Source organism: Chiloscyllium plagiosum, chromosome 15 (genome assembly GCF_004010195.1).
Source record: "Chiloscyllium plagiosum isolate BGI_BamShark_2017 chromosome 15, ASM401019v2, whole genome shotgun sequence".
NCBI lineage: Eukaryota > Metazoa > Chordata > Chondrichthyes > Orectolobiformes > Hemiscylliidae > Chiloscyllium > Chiloscyllium plagiosum.
In genome coordinates this window covers 31211760-31232481 of record NC_057724.1, presented here as the reverse complement: position 1 = coordinate 31232481, position 20722 = coordinate 31211760, and the positions used below count along the sequence as shown (strand labels likewise).

At 38.7% G+C, this 20722-nt stretch overlaps 1 protein-coding gene across 8 annotated transcripts in view; it reads right to left on the bottom strand.

The window, feature by feature from the left end:
- LOC122557198 (multidrug resistance-associated protein 5-like) overlaps positions 1-20722 on the bottom strand; it is a 188352-nt gene that overhangs the window by 36523 nt on the left and 131107 nt on the right. For 2 of the 8 annotated variants that reach the window (XM_043704622.1, XM_043704623.1), the window contains 5 exons: positions 19704-19916; positions 12920-13303; positions 8190-8374; positions 7613-7759; positions 5522-5651 (listed from right to left, as the gene is read on the bottom strand). In XM_043704622.1, coding sequence (XP_043560557.1) covers positions 5522-5651; positions 7613-7759; positions 8190-8374; positions 12920-13303; positions 19704-19916 — 1059 coding nt within the window. Of the gene's footprint in view, positions 1-5521; positions 5652-7612; positions 7760-8189; positions 8375-12414; positions 13304-19703; positions 19917-20722 lie in introns of those variants that run through there. The other 6 variants (XM_043704624.1, XM_043704627.1, XM_043704628.1 and 3 more) reach the window with 5 other exon arrangements.

The window sequence follows — 20722 nt, the reverse complement described above, 5'->3', positions numbered from 1 at the left end:
ATATTTCCCTCTAGCACCAATCCCTCATAGTCATTATCCTCAAATATTCTAACTGTATCCTCAATACACTCCACTTTTTACACTCAGATGTCTGCCTTTTCCCATTGCAGAAAACAGTGCATAACTCCAGAGACAATTACAGAATCAGGGTAGGAAATGGCTATGTAGTCATGTTCATGACCATACCATCCCTACAAAAGGAGGTACTTTGGATGTTTGGCAAGCCAGAGTGGGCAATGAAGGGATCGCTTGACTGAGAAATCTAGTGACAGCATTAGATAAAGCACTATCAACTCGCAATCATTCATGACTTGACATCCTGAATAACTGAACTGTCTTGATAATGTTACTAGGCTGTGTTTGTACTCTTTTTCAATATTGGTGCTAATTCTTGCCTTTCATCTACCAAAGGTCCATCATAGGTCGCCAAGGAACGGATGAAGACCACACTGAGGAGTCCTTGGAAGACAGTAACCATTCTAAAGATGCACCATCACAGAATCCCTGAATACTCTTCACCAGTACAGAAATATGTCTTGGTGGGGTCTCGGTAGTTTGAATAGGTGGTACAAGGTGAGCAGTACATCACACACTGGTAGGAACATATGTGGTCACTGGCCCAGCAGTGCAGAGGTGCAGGAAACTCTAAGCTTTGCTTTGCTTTGCATGGTTAGTTTGAGATGATGAATCTCAAAAGCTAACTGAAGGGAACTTGGAGAGCAGCAAATGTGTGCAGTTCTGTCAATATTTCCAGAGGAACTGCATATTCTCAGAGGGAAAAATGAATGATTCCAATTCTAAAGGTACACCATGTTTTCCCAGGTATTGACACTGATGTCCTCCTATATAGAAAGGGAGGCCATCTACATGAATAATCAGACTTGACAGACAACTAAGTGCTTGCTGCCTCAGGCTAATCACTTGCACACTGATCTGATACATAGGACGGAGCAAAAACTCACTGATGTAGCTCCATACCAAGGAACAAAGAAACACAGGAACCGGACTGGAGCATTCAGCCACTTGAGCCTGTTCCACTGTCCAGGATGAAGCAGCCTGTTTAGTTGACACCACACCCATAAACATTCATTCCCTCTATCACCAATGCTCAGTAGCAGCAGGATGTACTATCTTTAAGATGCACTGCAAAAGATCTTTAGGTAGCACCTTCCAAACCCAAAACCACATCCGTCTAGAAGGACAAGGTCAACAGATACTTGGGAACACCAGCACCTCCAAGTTCCCCTCCAAGTCATTCATCATCCTGACTTGGAAATATATCACCCCTTTCTTCACTATTGCTGGTTCAAACTCCTGGAATTCCCTCCCTAAGGACATTATGAGTCCTACAGCACATGGACTGTAGTGGGGCTTAAGAAGGTAACTCACCAACACCTTCTCAAGGGTAAATTGTTATTGGCAATAAATACTGGCTAGCCAGTGACACCTACTTCTCACGAGTGAATTAAAACAAATGCAAGCAAGTTGAGACACAGGCCTTTGAAAATAACTCCAAAAAAGCTGCAATTGAGACTCAAATCGAATTATTTCAGCCTCAGTGAATTCCATTGATTTGAGGTAACATGCACTACTTTTTGTCTGATACCAATTATCCATGCATTTTGTCGTCACCGGTGACAGGAATAGTGCCAGAAGACTGGAGGATAGCACATGTTGACCCCCTTGCTCAAGAAAGGGAGTAGAGATAGCCCTGGTAATTACAGAGCAGTGAGCCTTACTTCGGTTGTGGGTAGTTCTGGAAAAGGTTATAAGAGATACGATTTATAATCATCTAGAAAGGAATAAGTTGATTAGGGATAGTCAACATGGTTTTGTGAAGAGTAGGTTGTGCCTCACAAACCTTATTGAGTTCTTTGAGTTGGTGACCAAACAGATGAATGAGGGTAAGGTGGTTGATGTGGTGTATATGGATTTCAGGAAGGCTATTGCACAAAATATGGAGGCATTGGATTGAGGGTGATTTAGCAGTTTGGATCACAAGTTGGCTAGCTGAAAGAAGACAGACGATGGTGATTGACGGGAAATGTTCATCCTGGAGTTCAGTTACTAGTGGTGTATTACAAGGATCTGGTTTTGGGGCCACTGCTGTTTGTCATTTTTTTATAAATGACCTAGATGAGGACATAGAAGGATTGGTTAGTAAATTTGCAGATGGCACAAAGGTCGGTGGAGTTGTGGATAGTGCAGAAGGATTTTGCAGGTTACAGAGGGACGTAGATAAGCTGCAGAGCTGGGTTGAGAGGTGGCAAATGGAGTGTGAGGTGATTCACTTTGGAAGATGCAACAGGAGTAAAGAGTACTGGGCTAATGGTAAGATTCTTGGTAGTGTAGATAAGCAGAGAGATCTTGGTGTCCATGTACATAGATTCCTGAAAGTTGCCACCCAAGTTATTGGGTTGTTAAGAAGGCATATGGTGCGTTAGCTTTTATTGGTAGAGGGATTGAGTTTCGAAGCCATGAGGTCATGCTGCAACTGTACAAAATTCTGGTGTGGCCTCACTTGAGTATTGCATACAGTTCTGGTCACTGCATTATAGGAAGGATGTGGAAGCTTTGGAGAGGGTTCAGAGGAGATTTACTAGGATGTTGCCTGGTATGAAGAGAAGGTCTTATGAGGAAAGGCTGAAGGACTTGAGGCTGTTTTCATTAGAGAGAAGAAGGTTGTGAGATGACTTAATTGTGACGTACAAGATAATGAGAGGGTTGGATAGGGTGGACAGTTAGAGCCTTTTTTCTCAGATGGTGATGGTTAGCAGAAGAGGACACAGCTTTAAATTGAGGGAGATAGATATAGGGCAGGTGTCAGAGGTAGTTTCTTTACCCAAAGTAGCAGGGGTGTGGAATGCACAGACTGCAAAAGTTGTAGACTTGCCAAATTTAAGGGCATTTAAATGGTCATTGGATAGACATATGGATGAAAATGGAATAGTGTTGGATGGACGGGCTTCAGATTGGTTCCACAGGTTGGTGCAACATCGAGGGCGAAAGGGTGTGTACTGTGCTGTCATGTTCTATGTTCTGTGTAGGTAGCCTCTCTTCCCATAATGGTAGTCATAACCATGGCTAACTACAAACTTGCTGATTTCAATTATTAAAACATTCCCAGTTCTTTATTTTTCTCCAAATCCACATGAATGAAACATGAAAGTGGGCAGATTGATACACATTGCTTTTTCACCCCAAGGCCTGCACCTGTATCAGCCTCACCATGGCCAGTGAAACTCCCCCAATAAGAAAATGAGTTGATCTGAAAATAATTACTACTCAGGGTTACAAAGTGTGTAGAATATACTAGTTGTGGGTATGGCTTTCTTGTTCATTTGGAAAAAAAATTGTTGTGTTTTTTGGTTGCACTTCAGCCCCATGCTTCTGATGTTTGGAATGTTTGCAGAGGGAATGTGGACACATTGGAGAACCTCCCTTTGGCCCTGGCCAGGCTGGCTATAAATAGGTCCAGGTAGTGGATCAATTTGCTAGAACTTGCTGTTGCCCCACTTTGTATATTTTTGTTGTTTTTCTACCTGAAGGGTTATCCCACACAACTGAGCGACTTTCTAACCACCAAAATTATTGTGCTTTTAAATTTTTTATAAAACTACTAATCGCTACCAGTAAAAACACCCTTTATAGGGGGGTGATATCTGCTAACTGTCTGACACTCTTCTCTGGCTGCATTCATACCTGGACAGCCTTGGAGAAGGAGCTTGCTCACTGTGCTTTAGAGACAGGAGGGCATGCAGGGCATATACTGCTTTATTACCCCATTCAACACCATTTTGATTTCGCCCCATCTCTCCCTCTGTGCCTATCCCTCTCTTTTGATGTTTTACATTGCCCTCGATAGGCTTTGCATAGTGAATTGGGTGCACGGGTCATGGAGTCATTGAATCGAGTAATACAGCACACAAACAGACTCTTTGATTCAACTCATCTATACTAACCAGGTTTTCCCAAACTAAACTAGTCCCATTTTCTGTGTTTGGTCCATATCCTTCTCAACCTTTCGAATCTATGTACCTGTCCAAATATCTTTTAAAGGGTGTTTTTACTGGTAGCGGTTAGTAGTTTTATAAAAATTTAAGAACACAATACTTTTACTGGTTGGAAGGTTGCTCAGTTGGGTGTGATAATCCTTCTGGTAGAAAAACGGAACAGAAATTTACAAAGTCAAAGCTTTTTGCAAGTTCTAGCATAATATTTTCTAGCCTGTCCAAACAAAAATGAAACAAGCCAATTTCCTTTAAATTATTGCTGTCTACAGAATATAACACAAAATAAACTAGTTGACCAACAATTCATCACCTCCAGAGATAGAATATTTCATTATCATGATATATTTCAGTGCACATTGGTGTTAATATTCACTTATTGAAATTAATTAAGTTGCATTAACAGTTAACATTACCATTCACACTTTTACCCTTTGATTTGATATCCTGAGCCAGAATATCACTGTGTAGTTGTCATACAGAAAAGACAATGATGTGCACTAGAACTCACCTGAAAAAAACCATAAATCTAAATTATAAATTAAAATGAATCATAATGATTTCTTTTTTGCGGAATACCCTGTTGTTCCAACAGTTGCCTGATTGTATTCTCAATCTTTTAATGTAGCTGATGTCATTTAAGCTTTACGAAGATATCAATTTTCTTTTTGAAAAATTTAAGGTAACTTATAATTTTATTTCTATGACCTTTCTCTTTCAAGTCATTTTTCAGAAAGATCATGATGGACCCTGAGCTACTACCAACAGACTGCAGTTATAACATCTGGAAGCTACATTGCACAGGCAGGAAATCTTTCTTCCATTGTATTAGATACTCTGACTAATACCAAACAGCACTGCTTCCAGAAAGTCAACAGAAATTTATACCCTGTCTGCAGCAATGGAAAAACAAATTGCTTGGCCAAATCAATTCCTTGTCCAATTTGGAGGAAAGAAGAACGATGACATATTACTGCAAAGAGCAATCTCACAGCACAAGCAATTCTGTACAGATTAAATTGTTTGCTACTGAAAGCTTGACATGGGCAGAACTGCTGCATTTCAAAAAAAAATATTTTTGCATATACAAATGTGTACGAGGGATGAAATAATATTCTAGTTATTACAAATTGAAAGTTTTGCAAGATGTTGCTGTGCAGGGATGCTTTAATATGCTTTGCTTAAAGCTTGAAGCTTAAACCAAACTTTAACTGTTGTTTCTCATACTGACATGCACCTAGAGGAATTTTGCCTTTATAGTACAAGTGTAACTGCACTCCCTCAGCTAGAAATCAATGAAGTGACTATCTCTCCTAGTATTTCCTCTTTATCAACAGTACCCACCTTGGCTTACAATTTCTCCTGATCAATTATTCAAAGTTTAACATTCTCCAAATGGGAAAAATGTGAAAGCACATCATACAACTGCACGATGCCACAAACAGAAGTGCTAATTCTAAAATCATTTTTAAAAATAAATTTACTTATTTAAAACTTTCTTTAGGTCTTACCTTCATCCATATCCTTAGCAAATCTATTTAGAATGCGACCTAGAGGTGTTGTGTCAAAGAAGTGCATTGGGCTCCTCAGAATTTTCTTAAATAGAGCATCATGGAGCTTGGAGGAGGCCCTAAGCGTGCACTGTTGAGGAAAGATAATGCATAATTACTAAAGATTTAACTAACCAAGAGTCCACTGGAACTCTCTTATAAACTCAAATACACTAAATGCTACTTAAAATGTCATGGAAAAATATTTAAGGATTTTATTCAAAATTGGTTTTGATATCCCAATATTTAAAGGCCCCGACCTAGATTTTCCTATTCAGCTTTAATGTCACCTGAAGGTCAAGTTTTCATCTACCTATGAGATCTTGCATTGGCTCCAATTAACTTCCTAGGTTCATTTTAATGTGAACAAACAAGATAAACACATCCATGTGAAGGTTTAAAGAGCAACTACTGTTGTTCTGGACTACTGACAGTCATGAAATATTTGAAAGCTGAGTTGCAGAATGTACAGATTTTATTTTAATACTTCATTGCTATGCAAAGGGGTGCTACTTAGTCAAAATAGTGCAAAAGCAAAAGAGAGGAGGAGAAAGTGGTACAAAACCCATTCCAAGAGTCCTTTGTGACCATGTAATATGAATTGTTTTTTGTATAATCACAACTTTCTATTTTCTTAACAGTCCTACCTACATCTTTCCACCTTCCCTACAAATTGTTCAGAATCTTCAAATCCTTCCTATTATACAACAACTCGTGCAACACTTATTCATGTTAACTCATTAAATCTAATGTCCTGCTTGGAAAATTGGACAGGAAGCTATCAAAGGGAATTGTGTTAATAGTATGTGGTCTTAGCTGTAGAGGCCATCTCCATTACAGACTGGCTTTCCTCCCATCCTCATACTAATGCTCCATGGTGTTGACTGACATTACTAAATTATGCAAGGTAACAGGAAAGAATCAGGCTAACCAAGGGTGTTCCTCATACCAGTCCGTGTTGGCCCACATTGGCTCCCAGTCAAGCAACACCTTGACTTTAAAATTCTCATCCTTGTTTTAAAATCCATAACCTTGTCCCTCTTGGTAATCTCTTCTAACACCACAAGTTTTGGGGGTACATTCAGTTCTCCAAATCTAACCTTGAGTATTTACAATTTTAACGAGGAGAAAGTGAGGACTGCAGATGCTGGAGATCAGAGCTGAAAAATGTGTTGCTGGAAAACCGCAGCAGGTCAGGCAGCAACAAGGGAGCAGGAGAATTGACATTTTGGGCATAAGCCCTTCTTCATTCCTGACCATTCCTTCAATTCTCTTGGCCTGATGCTTATGCCCTATACCTTTCCATGCACTTTCTTCCTATAAGACAGTCCTTAAAACCCAACTCTTTGACCAAGCGTTTTGTCATCACCAAATATCTTTATGTAATTTGATATCATATTTAGTTAATATCTGTGAAGAACTTCGGGATGATTTATTACAAAAGGCTGTACAAAAAAATGAGATTCATATTATTACAATCACATCCCCATTCACTGTCTTGGACTGCTTTAAGAGTTCCCTCAATGGTTTTAAGGGCAGTTTTGGAAATGGCTTACAGAGATAATATAAGAGATGTGTAGCTTGGTGTGCACTGAGAAGTGTCAGAAGTAGACAAGTTTAAGATCAATATCTTGGGGATACACTGCAGTAGCCAATAAGAGAGCCGGGGTTTGACTGCAGCACAAGCATCAATAGAAGGAATACTGTGGCTGCTCCTTGATTTCTATCAATTTCTACTATCTACCATGAAGTCTCAGAATCACATTTTTTACTTCCTAGCTTTGAACCAAGGAAACCAAAGAATTGCTGAATACAATCAGCAGGCATGAACAACACTCGTATAAAAACAAGCATTTGACTTGCAGAAATGAGGTCACCTGCAGAAATATTCAGCATTAGTCAAGATCTAGATTTCAATACCAAGAAGATTGTAACAATAGGGTTCATCGATGGAATTACTTTTCTATCTTGCACAAATTTGAAGTAGGTATTGGCCTATCAATTATAATGAAAGGAAGACATTTGTTTGTCACAAACATCGTATTTCAGCACCTTAACAAATGTGTAACCACGGAGTGCCTTGAAAAGTAGTACAGCCACCATGGATAGAGCATAGACGCAAGTGTAGAAGCTCTGTTTTGGATGGTCTCTCATGCTGTTGCTGATGTAGGTTGTATTACCTTTAGTGACAGGTGTATTCTGAAAAATAATGTCATGTACAATGTCAGTCTCTAAAGAAGCCAGTCTACAATCATCTGCTGAGTTCATCAAGACATTCATTCAACACACATTTTGTGTACAAAATAAATGCAAAACTGAATTTTATTTTATTTTTTGCAGGCTATTGTACTTTGAAAGTATTACAAGACATTAGACTCAAGGCACTAGTTTGTGATTAGAATCTGTAGCCTTTACAACTGCATTTTATCATGGAGAATTACAAACTTAATTTAATAATCCTGGATAGGTAATAATACTTTACAAATTCCTGCAATTCAGGAACATTTTAAACAAAAAGCTGTTAACAGCATGATTGCACCTGTATGTTCTAATTATGCTAGTTGTGGCATTCTGGGACATCAATGTTTGTTACTATATGCACTATGTTCTAGCACTGCAAGGAACTCACCCCACTGCCTTGCTTAATCCAATAGCTGAGCCACCAGTTACTGAATGCTATGCTGCCTGCTGTCAGTATGAACAGAAGAATGTTTACAAAGAAGACGAGACTACCTCCTGCTGCCTTGATGTAAATTCCGTAAGTTGACCAGGACACAGAACCACCAGCCTTTTCTTCAGCTTGCATAAGCTGATCTGGTAGCAAATAAAATGACAAATATCAGCTCAGTAAATTTTACCACTGAAATTTTGTTGTTTCATAACTTTCATTCATGTGTTTCATGCAATTCCTGTTTTTGCATTGAATTTGACAATGATGTTTCTTGAGTGTGCTACCCATCAGAGGAGCAAAATTCTAGCTGACCATTTAACTGAAGAAGAGATCCATTTAATTTCAGAAGTAAACCATCATCAGCCTCTTCCTCTAATGAAATGAATTAATTTTCATCAAACATGATCTATAAGGCTTTGCTTAGTAGAATAATTGATCAGCACATAGTTTTGCTTTGGACTCACAATTACTACAGAAGCTGAGGCAAACCAGTAATATTTTTAACTGCATGTAGGATAAAAGTGAAGGCTTAGAAATCTGTTGACTTGTAAAACGTATATATCAAAAAAGGGATAAATGGGAGACTTTGACATTTTTGAGCTAGTTTCCATTTCAATGTTGGTTTGTCAAAAATGGAAGAGTTCTTGCTATAAAGTCACTGAAATGTGAAAACATAAATGTTCAATGTGAAACTATTTTTGCTAATACAAAAAGCAAAACTTTTTTTTCAAAATAAAATGAAATGAATTTTGAAAACAGCTGGATTAAAAGATGGTGCTACCAGATTAGGACATTTGGTTCTGTGAAATGCCAGGAATCTTTGGTAAGACAAGAATGTACGACTACCTGACAAATATTGTGGCAAAGCTTTGTGGCATTTATATAGCATTTATTTAAATACAAAACTTATGGCAGCAGACCAGGTAATGGGTTTGAATATTATATTTTATTACAGAACCAAACCAGCAATAAAAGAATGCAAAAACAAAAATTGCTAAAAATATCAACAGGTCTGGCAGCATCTGTGGAGAGAAATCAGAATTAACATTTTGTCAGTTCTGAGGAAGGGGCACGTGACCCAAAACATTAACTGATTTCTCTCCACAGATACTGCCAGACTTGTTGAACCTTTCCAGCGATTTCTGTTTTTGTTTCTGATTTACAGCATCTGCAGTTCTTTCAGTTTTTAATAAAGAAATGCAGCCCATTTTCTTTTACAAATAATTTTCTTTTTAATTGATTTTGAATGCAGAATAGATCTACTTTAAAATTCTTTTGCCCATTTATAAGAAAGGATGTAAGGCAAAATTCAGGCCTTTTAATGCTGAATAATCACCTGAACTTATAAATGCAAGATTTTACAGGCACAATGTAAGTGAGACAGTGTTGTACATGGGTTGGCTTCACCCAAAGTAGTTTTGACCTTGAAAGTACCTACAACAAACATAATTCACTCTGGATGACAGTGCATTCTAAAACTGTCATCCATCCTGGTTATTAACTTGACATTTTAAATTGATCACTAGAGGATTTCTTGCCCTGTAAAGTGAGCTACACTTTTTCGTAAGACCTTTTTATTATGTTCACATGGATGAGGTGAAATTACATAGGGGATGAAATTTGTCTTCATCAATATAGCCTGGAATGGGTAAAAGTAGATTCTATGTTCAAAATCAAGGGAAAAGAAAATTATTTGCACAAAAGGGCCATGGTTTCATTACTGCTAATTCTGCACTTCAGCCAAACTGATCATTCATACTCATTACATCATCACCAATTTGATCTGCTGCCAGAGCTTTATACTTCAACCGTTTTTTTAGATTAAATGCACTCCCGGATTTCAAATATTTTAAAAAAAAACAGACACCTGTATAATAAAATAAAGCAAATCCCAAGGGCTCTTGTGCATAGTGGTATTGTTCCCTACCCCTAAACCAGGAAAGCCTGGGTTCACAGCCCATCTGTTCCAGAGTTGTGTAAAGATATCACTGAACAGGTTGCTCAGGAAAAATATAAAGCAGACCCAGTCATGTCATATCCCTTAACATATTGCTAGGAATGAATTAAAGGTGTTTAATAATCGTATGTTCAATTGTATTATACAGTTCTGGCCAATTTTGTAATAAACTTATATTCGTCTTATGTTAAATTGTAAATAAACTATGTTCAACTGTTAAAAAAACAGACCCAGGGATGGAACTGCTGAGCTGTCTGTTCCAGGCTGTGACTAGCAAATGTAGGCCACAAGTAGTGGCTCTAATTTGGTGTTCAACAATAAAGAATGTTCACTTCTAGATGGGCTTTCTGATTATCAGAGTGTGGAATTTTCCCAGCCTTGACCAATGGCCAGAAATTTGGGAAAACAGTGAGAATTTAAAAATTCTGATGCTCAATGTTGAGGAAAACCATTCTGATTTCCCTTAAAGTTTTAAGGGATAGATAAGATTCTGGGTAGTAAATGGTGGCTACCTTATCTCCACACATTCGCATCCTATTATTAACTTATTTCATTTAATGCAATTTGCCATTCCTCCATGTAGGGTTGAAAAACTAGATGGGCCAATTCCTGACTTGAGAATCAGAAAATACCCGGCAGATGGAGCTTGCCAGTCGTTTTCTGATCTTGCATGTTCAGGTATGTTCACCATCATCTTAAACTGCTCCATGGGCAACAGCTATGACTATACTTTATCCCTAGAAAGCAGCACTGCCAAAACACCAGTCTTATGATATCATCAGTTGTGGACTAACTTAAAAAAATGCTCCAGTATGCTGGAATTCATAGACACCTAACATTGTAATGCCTTTGCTGGGTCATTCTGCACAAAAGGACACACACCTATTTCATAGTCACATTTTGCTTACTTGGATGTTCACAGTCTCTAATTTACTTGTAAGTGCATTGCCACTTTATTATAAACTCAGCCTCACAACTCCTCTGAGAATCAGGGGCAAGGTGAGGTTTGGAATACTCTTTGCGAGTTGCAATCATAGCTACCACAAAGGAAGATGGTTGTATTTGTTAGAGGTCAGCCATCTCAGCTTCAGGAAATCACTTCAAGATAGTGTCCAAGACCCAAATACTTTCAGCTGTTTCATCAGTGACCATTAAAAGGTCAGAGTGGGGATGTTTGTTGGTGACCACACATTATTCAGCACCACTCACAACACCTTAGAAGTGGAAATATTCTGAAGGCCTGGAAAATATCTAAGCTTGGGTTGAAAGAGCCAAGTAACACAAACATCACATAAGTGCAGGCAATGACCAATTCTAATAAAATAAAATCTAACCATTGCACCTGAACATTCAATGGCATTTCCACCATTGAATCCATCACTTTCAACATCCAGGGATTACCACCAAGCAGAAATTGAAGGTAACTAGCCATATAAATATTGTGACTACAGCAGCAGGTCAGAGACTAGGAATACTGCAGGAAGCAATTCATCTCCTGACTCCCAAAAGCCTGTCCACCATCTACAAAGCACAAGTCCAAGTGTGATGGAATACTCCTCACTTGCTTGGATGAGTACATCTCCAAAAAATGTCATTTGACACCACATCCATAAACATTCACCTACTCCACCACCAATGCACAGTATCAAAAGTGTCTATTTCTGCAAGATGCACTGCAGAAATTCACTGAGACTCCTTCGACAGCATCATCCAAACCAACAGCCACCACCATCTAGAAGAACAAAGACAGCCAAATACACGGGAATGTGCACTAACTTTGCCTCAAAGGGAGGGTGAGGAGAGCAGTGAATACTGATAGTGGGTATGGCTAAACAATAGGCCTGGGGATAGGACAGAAAATAGAGAATCTTTATAGTTAAATAAAAGGTTTGGCAATTGGGGAACCTCAAAACTGATGGAGTTGACAGGGATAGCTAAACGAAAGAATATATAAAGGGTAGAAGTGAATCTTTTAGGCGCCTATAATTCACTCAGTATTTGTAACTGTGTCAAGTTTTATTCTTAGGTAGATGTTTTTAACCTTTTGTTTTTATCACTTATGAAGTGAAAACGGGCAGGCTTTCCTCAGTTCCTGAAATAACAATGAAACTACAGCAAAAACTGATACCTAGCATTCATTTCACCACATGAGGCATCAAGATGGTACTTTGGGGAAACTGATTTGTTGAACTGATGAAGAGCCAAGGAATTTGCTTCTGTGCTTACGTAGAAAGGAAGGAACTTCACTTTTCAGCTGGGTATGCTGTATCTGTCGCAATGCTTGATGCTGAAAGAAAATTTTCTATTCACCGGAATTAACAGTTTGGGTAAAATAACATTTCAATAATAGAATTAAGGTCTTCAATGTGTTTTGTGTTCATTAATTCAAGACAGTTTTATTGTCTGAAAATAACAAGCACAAGGGTACAGTAGAGCTCTTTTTTAAGATTATTACAGGGGAACCATTCGAAAAGTGACTTTTACCTGGTGAGTACCAATAAAGACATTAATGAAGACATCAGAAAGGGTTTTATATTTCAGACTGTGCAATGTCAGAGTATATTTTGATTGTGTTTGTTATGTTGAGAATTTATATGGTCTTTTAACCTTGAGCATAAGTGCTATGTCAAATGTCAAATTATTATTAAGCCTTATTAAATGAGACTTCTGTATTAAAATAGTGAAGAAAACTGAAGAGTTCTAACAGAAATCACATTACTGTTTCACTTGCCCTTCTGTGTTTCCTCTTCTGGAAAAAAATCACGACTAATTAAATCATCGGCTGCTTCAGCATTCAATTCTTCATCAAAGTCCTTCTCACTGTTGAAATCTTTCGCTATCTCCACCCGAGGCTCCAAATCTCTGGGTTCTGTCCTGAACAAGTAACTTAAATCACCCTCACTCCATTCAATGCTGTCTTCATCATGCATTTGGACGACAACAGGCTTCCATCGAAACACTGCAGATTTTTTGCCATTCACCATCACATCAGGTTTGTCCTCAGAATCTGCCTGCTTGCAATCCTTAACTTGCTCTTTCATCTTTTTTTCTTGTTCTGGTACTATGCTGACCACCACTTCTGTTCCTATTTCATTACTGTTTGCACTTTCTGCAGCTAGGATAAGATTCATGCTTGTTAGTACAAAGAATGACTACATAATACAGGCTAGCACAGTAATGGAAAAGTCAGATATAGTCAGACTCAGGTACTGTTTTAGGGACCATGGTCCGAATCTCACCAAGGGAGATGGTGGAATTTGAAATCAATAAAAACATTTGGAATTAAGAGTCTAATGATGACAGTGAATCTACCGATGATTGTTGGAAAAATCCATCCAGTTTACTAACGTCCCTTAGGGAAGGGAACTGCCATCATTACCTGGTCTGACCTACAAGTGACTTCAGATGCACAGCAATGTGGTTGTTTCTTAACTGAACTCTGGGCAATTAGAGATGGGCAATAAATGCTGGACCAGCTAGTGATGCTCTCGTCCCTAATTGCCCAGAGGCAATGAATAAAACAAAATATAGGACTTGAATAGGCAAAAAGCTGATGTGTACCAGCTACTGAGGAATCATAGATGGTAGTCGATAGCCCTGATCTGGACCTGCAGTGTTCCACTCTATTTCCTAGTTTTTCCAGGGTTTTTTATTGTCATGGAACCACATTTTTAAAATACAAAGGAACTATATCATTAAAGTAACACAATTTCATGTATTTTGATATGCAACTATTGTATGAACAATACCATTATTTAATGTAATAAATGCTATTTTTGTTTCATATTCCAGTTGCTTCTATCCATACATATATTTGTACTTTTAACAACCGACTGTGTGCCAACTCACTGGACCACCTCACCTCCTTATGAACAATTGTGTAGCTTACTGTGATGATACATTTTTTCATTCATTTCATATGAATGATTCTTTTGCAAACCTATATGATGTAAATATGTTTATATTTCTGAAATTACCTGGAAAACTCCCTTCTGAAACAAAATATTTCTGCATAATGTGAAACTTCCCTCAGTTATATGCTGAAGACCAAAGAAAATTGTTGCCCATCACTCGTGCCAAAGAACTTCCACAGGATTAACAGCATTAAGGGCATTTGGTGTAACAAGTAAACATTAGCACTTGATCCGTATAGGTATATGAGAGGAGAAAGATTTAAAAAGGACATGAGGGGTAAGAGAGTGGTTCCTATGTGGAATGGACTGCCAGTGAAAGTGATGGATGTAGGTAAAATTACAACATTTAAAAGGCATTTGGATAACTTCATGAAAAGGAAAGGTTTAGAGGGATATGGCCAAGCACAAGCTAATGGGTCTTGTTTAGTTCGGGAACATGGCCGGCGTGGACTGGTAGGACTGAAGGGTCTATTTCCATGCTGTATAACTCTATGTAACACAAGATTTAAGGACACAGGTGATCTGAAGATCATGAAACAAAGATTCTACATACTGCTGGTGTCAGGTCTTTACAAAAATTAAGGGGAACTAAAGTTAACTTAGGAAAACAAAGTATATGCTAACAGCCCTGCTTGGTGTTCTCCCTTACTGTCACCTCATACTACTAGAGGTCCTGTTGGCCAGAGGTGAAGCTATTGGTGCAGTGAAGTAGCCAAATAATTACATAGCATGTTGGTAAAGGCAGGAACATCCTACAATTCAATAAATTGTTACTAGTTTAAGGCAAATTGGCTCAGAAGTTTATTGACACAGACAAAAGCTAGGTGCAGGGGACAATTAAAATAGAATAGTTCAGAATTCCAATCCTTTTCCAATCTGGTTTGGCTGACTGTAGTTTTAAATTGAATATCTCAATGACATTTGGCCTAAGCTGGTGCGGTCCTCTTTAAATATGTAGATTGGTCTCCAATGATATCAGATGTTATTTTAACTTAAAAATATTGTGTGCAATTCTGGTCTCCCTCCTACAAGAAGGATGTTGTGAAACTTGAAAAGGTTCAGGAAAAGTTTACAAGGATGTTGTCAGGGGTGGAAGTTTGAGCTATAGGGAGAGGCTGAATAAGCTGGGACTACTTTCCCTGGAATGTCAGAGGCTGAGGGGTGATCTTATAGAGATTTATAAAGTCATGAGGGACACAGGTGGGATGAATATCCAAAGTCTTTTCCCTGGGGTGGAGGTGTCTAGGTCGAGAGGGCATAAGTTTAGGCTGAAAGGGGAAAAATTTAAAAGGGACCTAAGGGGCAACTTTTTCACACAGAGGGTGGTGCATGTATGGAATGAGCTGCCAGAGGAAGTGGTGGAGCTTGGCATTTAAAAGGCATCTGGATGGACATATGAATAGGAAGGGTTTACAGGGATATGGGCAAAGTGTTAACAAATGGGACTAGATTAATTTAGGACATCTGATTGGCATGGACGAGTTGGACCAAAGGGTCTGTTTCCATGCTGTACATCTCTATGACTCCATGACTCTATTTTCTCCTTAAAATGCTGATCCATGCTTGTTTATAATTTCTGTTGGTTGCACCCCAACAGAAGTCATTCTTCAACTTGACTTTGACAGTGGTAAAGTAGTAGCTTGATTATTTTAATCATTCCACCAGCGATGGACTTGCCTTCAGCAGCCAAGTCACTAGTCTCTGTAATTAATCCCACCCTAAACTTATACATCTTGCTATCTCTTTTATCTTTTAAGATGCTCCTCAAAATGTTCTTCATCTGTCCTAATATCTCATATGTGGTCCTGAGTTAAATTTTGTTTGATAATGGTCCTGTGAAGTGTTGTGGGAAGTTTTCCTACTCTAAAAGGCAACACATAAATGCTGGTTGTCATTTGTGTTATTGTTTTCCTTCTGTTAAGTCTGACCCTTTCCACAGAAACACTTCCCAGCAAATGTCACTGGAAATCTTGAGTATTCTTTCCTTCAAGTTTATCACTAATCAAGTTAAATACCTAACAGTCTTGTTCAGATTTGTTACTTGAGCATAAAAATGTAATAAAGCATTGATCTAAATGGCTAAGTACATGTTAATATTCTCACCACAGACAGGATATTGCATTTCAGGTTGAATGAGCAGTAATCTTGACTCCAAATTTGTTGGGGTCACGAGTTCAAAGTGAAAGGGTAGAAATTTAGGGGAGATATATGTGGAAAGTTCTTTACGCAGAGGGTTGTGGGTGCCTGGAATGTGTTGCCAGCGGAGATGGTAGGGGCGGGAACAATAGCAACATTTAAGATGTATCTAGACAGATACATGAATGGGCAGGGAGCAAAGAGATACAGATCCTGAGAAAATTGACGGCAGATTTAGATAGAGGATCTGGATCAGCACAGGCTTGGAGGGCTGAAGGGCTTGTTCCTGCGCTGTAATGTTCTTTGTTATTTGTTTTGTTCTTTCAAGCAAGGATTTGGATGCAGGCTGTTATATGTTTTGAAGATTGATGGAGTTATCTCTTATACCCTCAACAATATCAACTGAGGATAAATTGTTTTATCATTTATCTTATGGCATTCTGTGTAACATTGTTAATGCAAAGTGCTTTCCATGCCTACTACATAGTCCTAGTCACTGCACTTCAATCAGGAACTAACTACATGAAGCTCATTAAAATGCTTTGGGGGGGGGGGGAATATTATAAAAGTGGAGGTATACTGTTATAAAGACTGAGTTATTAGGAAAGTTAGAGAGATGTTTTGGTAGTATTGAGAATATTAACATTATACAATCATAATAACAGACCAATTTCATTATTTTCTTTATCTTATCTTACAGCAGACATTTATCTATTTTCTCCACATTTCTTCCAATAAAATTAAGTTTTGTAATTAAATATGGACGACGAGGGGACTTATATACTGATATATTAACACAGAGTTTTTCCTGGCTTTCTCAGAGTTGCTGTAATATGGTTTTCTAGCTGCGTTGTTGGGTCCATCGCTACCTGTTGGTAGTGTCAGAGTCTGCGAGTAGTGTGTTTGGCTTTTCGATGTTCTGTTCAGGATGATAGTCATGTGCCCTTTGTCTGCCGGTTGGATTACGATATTTCTGTCTTTTCTGAGTCCTTCCAGGCTTTCCTTTCCAGTGTGTTGAGGATCTTCCCTTCTTTCTTTCTGCTTAGTGTTGGTGCTACTGCTAGCCAGCTGAAATTCTTCTGTAAGTCTGTTGTCTTTCAGGGTGGATTCCAGTGCTGCTAGGAAGTCCTTGTTGTCCATGTCCCTGTAGTTGAAGGTCATCACTCATACCAGAATGACTTTTTCTGTGTCTGTCAGTAGTCGGTCCAACAGGTTCTTTATCCAAGTCTCTGAATTGTCCGAGTTATTGCTGTGCGTAAGCTTGGCCAGTTTTTCTTGTAGGGCTAGTCTTTTCTTTGTCTTGGTCCATTGTTGTTTAGTGTTGATGGACCGTTCTAGCATACTTGTCCATTCATGGTTAGTCGCATTAGTGTACAGTTTTTTAGCATGAAATTTCTTGTTCGTAATCGTGGAGTCGGTTGTGAACATCATTTACCATTTCCTGTGGCTGTTCTGTTCTGCTGTTCTTCTGGCTTGTGGGGGCCTCTTTCCTAAGGCATTCATGTAGGAAGTTGGTGGGTGACGCTCTGTTGGGTGGTGTTGGTTTCCCATCTTCAGGCTATTTTAAGCTCATAGCGGCCATAGGTATTTGTGATTTTGGAGAAGATTTGTAGCTCAGGTTGTGGATCAGTTTGTAAGTTTGCTCGCTGGGCTGGTAGACTTGTTCTCAGATATTTTGTCACCATGCTAGGTAGCATCAGTGAGCCTCCTATAAAGGCTGGTGTTCTGTCCTGCCTGCTATTTATCTGTCTTGATTTGTTGTGGTGGGCGATATCACTTCCAGTTCTTTTTTTGAGAGCTTGGTAAAAGGGGTCCAAATCTATGTATTTGTTGATGGAGGTCCGGTTTGAATGCCAGGCCTCAAGGAATTCCCATGCGAGTCTTTGCTTATGGTGTGATGGTAGGTTTGTGGGCTACCATGATGCCAAGGGACCGGAGAACTCTTGTCATCATCTCCAAGATGTCTTTAATGTATGGCAGGGTGGCTCGAGTTTCTGGGCATGTTGTGTCTTCTTGTTGAGGTCTGTTGTTCCTGAATACATTGTACAGATGTTTTTCCTCTGCTTCTCATAGTTCCTGGGTACTGCAGTGTGTTGTGGCTCATTTTAATAATGTCCTAATGCAGCTTCATTTGTGCGGTGGGATGATTGCTCCTGTAATTGAGTATCTGGTCAGTGTGTGGCGCTCCTGTAAACAATACTCTGTAGCTCTCCATTGGCTTTGCATTCTACCATGACATCTAGGAAGGGGAGTCTGTTGTTGATTTCTTCATCTTTGGTGAACATTATACTGTAAGGATGTTGTTTATGTGTTTGTGGGTTTCGTCTATTTTGTTGCGTTTTGTGATGACAAAGGTGTTATCCACATAATGGACCCAAAGCTTGGGCTGGATCATGGGAAATGCTGTTCATTCTAACATTTTCATAACTGCTTCTGCTAAGAGTCCTGATATTGGTGATCCCATAGATATCCAATTGACTTGTTATAGGTCTTTAAAGTGAAGTGAGTTGTGAGGCACAGGTGTAGTTTGAGGACACTGTCCTTGTTGATGGAGTTGGTGCTGTCAGGTGTTTGTGTTCTTGGTTCACCTAGCTGTTTCTTGTCAATGTTTCTTGCTCCATCCTGGGACAGGTTAAACAAAGACATGTGCGGGAATTCCTAGAGGCCTGGCATTCAAACCGGAACTCCATTGCAAACATATTGATTTGGACCCATTTACCAACCTCTCAGAAAAAGAACCAGAAGTGATATATTCTACCACAACAGACCAAGACAGATAAATAGCAAGCGGGACAGAACACTAGCACTTCATTGGAGGCTCAGTGATGATGTTACCTAGCATGGTGACGAAATGTCTGAGAACAAGTTTACCAGCTCAGTGAGCAAACTTGCAACCTGACCTTGTCTGCTACCAGCAGGTAACAGAAAAATTGCAGGTACTATTGTCAGACGTATGCTGGAGGTGGGCGATACTTCCTGCTGGATAAAATGGGTATCATTTGGATCTTAAAACTATGGATAGATTTGTTGTACTTGATATAGCACAACAATGCATGACCATAGCGATCCTGATATAATATAATATCTGATATTAGATATCTAAGTAATTATATAAATTTACAGTTGTTTGTCTTCAGAAAAGAGACTTGATGTCTATTAATTGACATTATGACAGAAATTTACAAAATATACTATACCAATATGAGGGAACCCTTTTTTTTTAAAAAGAGAAAGGAACTCATATCAGACCAATTTGCATAAAGACTAATATGTAGAATAAGCTAAACAAAATTCATTAAAATGGAAAGTTTAAATTACACAAGCAATTAGATTTCTACACAGAGAAAAATAATTGAGAAAAGAATATTGCAGGCTGGGGTTAATATTAGTTTAAAAGGTCATGCTTATTCAATAAATTGTCCTTGCTAGTTACTAGAAATTCATAAGTTCATCATTTTCACTTGCCTCCATTCTTGTCTGGTTCCTTTGTTTGAAACTCTGTGCTGGAATCTGCTGAACTCTGATTTGATATCACTGGTAAACTCTGCACAGACTCGCTCATTCTTACATCTCTTCCTTGTAGTTTGATATATGACCTGCTTCCAAAAACCCTGACCTGGTACATGAAATCTCCCTCAGATACCACTTTGCGGATCACTACTGTTCCATATCCTCGACCTGATGAGAAAGAACTTACTAAAATATTTGCAGGCAGTGAACATTTAATTTTTTGCTTCATTAGACTTACAATGGAAACAGGAAAGCATTTGAGAAACTTAATTTATTTGAGAAAGACAATCAAAGATATATAGCAGTCTACTGCCCCTCATTTACCTATCATAGAATCCCTACAGAGTGGAAGCAGGCCATTCAGTCCATCGAGTCCACCCAGGCCCAACCCATAACCCAATCCCTGTAACTCTGCATTTCTCATGGCTGCACAGGATAGAATGAGCTACTTAGCTTGGCCAATGGGGGCCACTCAGCCACTATGCTGCCCCTAAAACATGCCTATAACATGTTAACGAGAAAGGACTTTAATATTGACTGTCTTTCCTCTGCCTACATAATGGTTAGTGACATGAGTAAGAAGTTAATATTTTTAACTGACATACAACAGAGAATTGGCCTCAAACATACACTTAGCTACAAACCTCGTGCTTAAAATAACAGATCAAAATATTTAAAGAGCTTACAGCCCACTGATAGTCAAAAGAGAGACATATTGCATTGAACTTTTTCAGATTCAGCTGAATTGTTACAGCTGGATGAAAAACAGATGCTGCAAATCAGCCATTCATTTGACATCCTGCTTAATCTTCCTTTCCATTTGGAGTAAAAATTTGCTATTTAACATTTTTCATCATGATTTAAAGTTCAAATTGGCTCTATTTGACTTTTAGTATGTAAGGATACTGGTGAGAGAGGATCCTTACATGCAAATAAGGAAAGACACAACTTCGACTGGGACAACATATCCATCC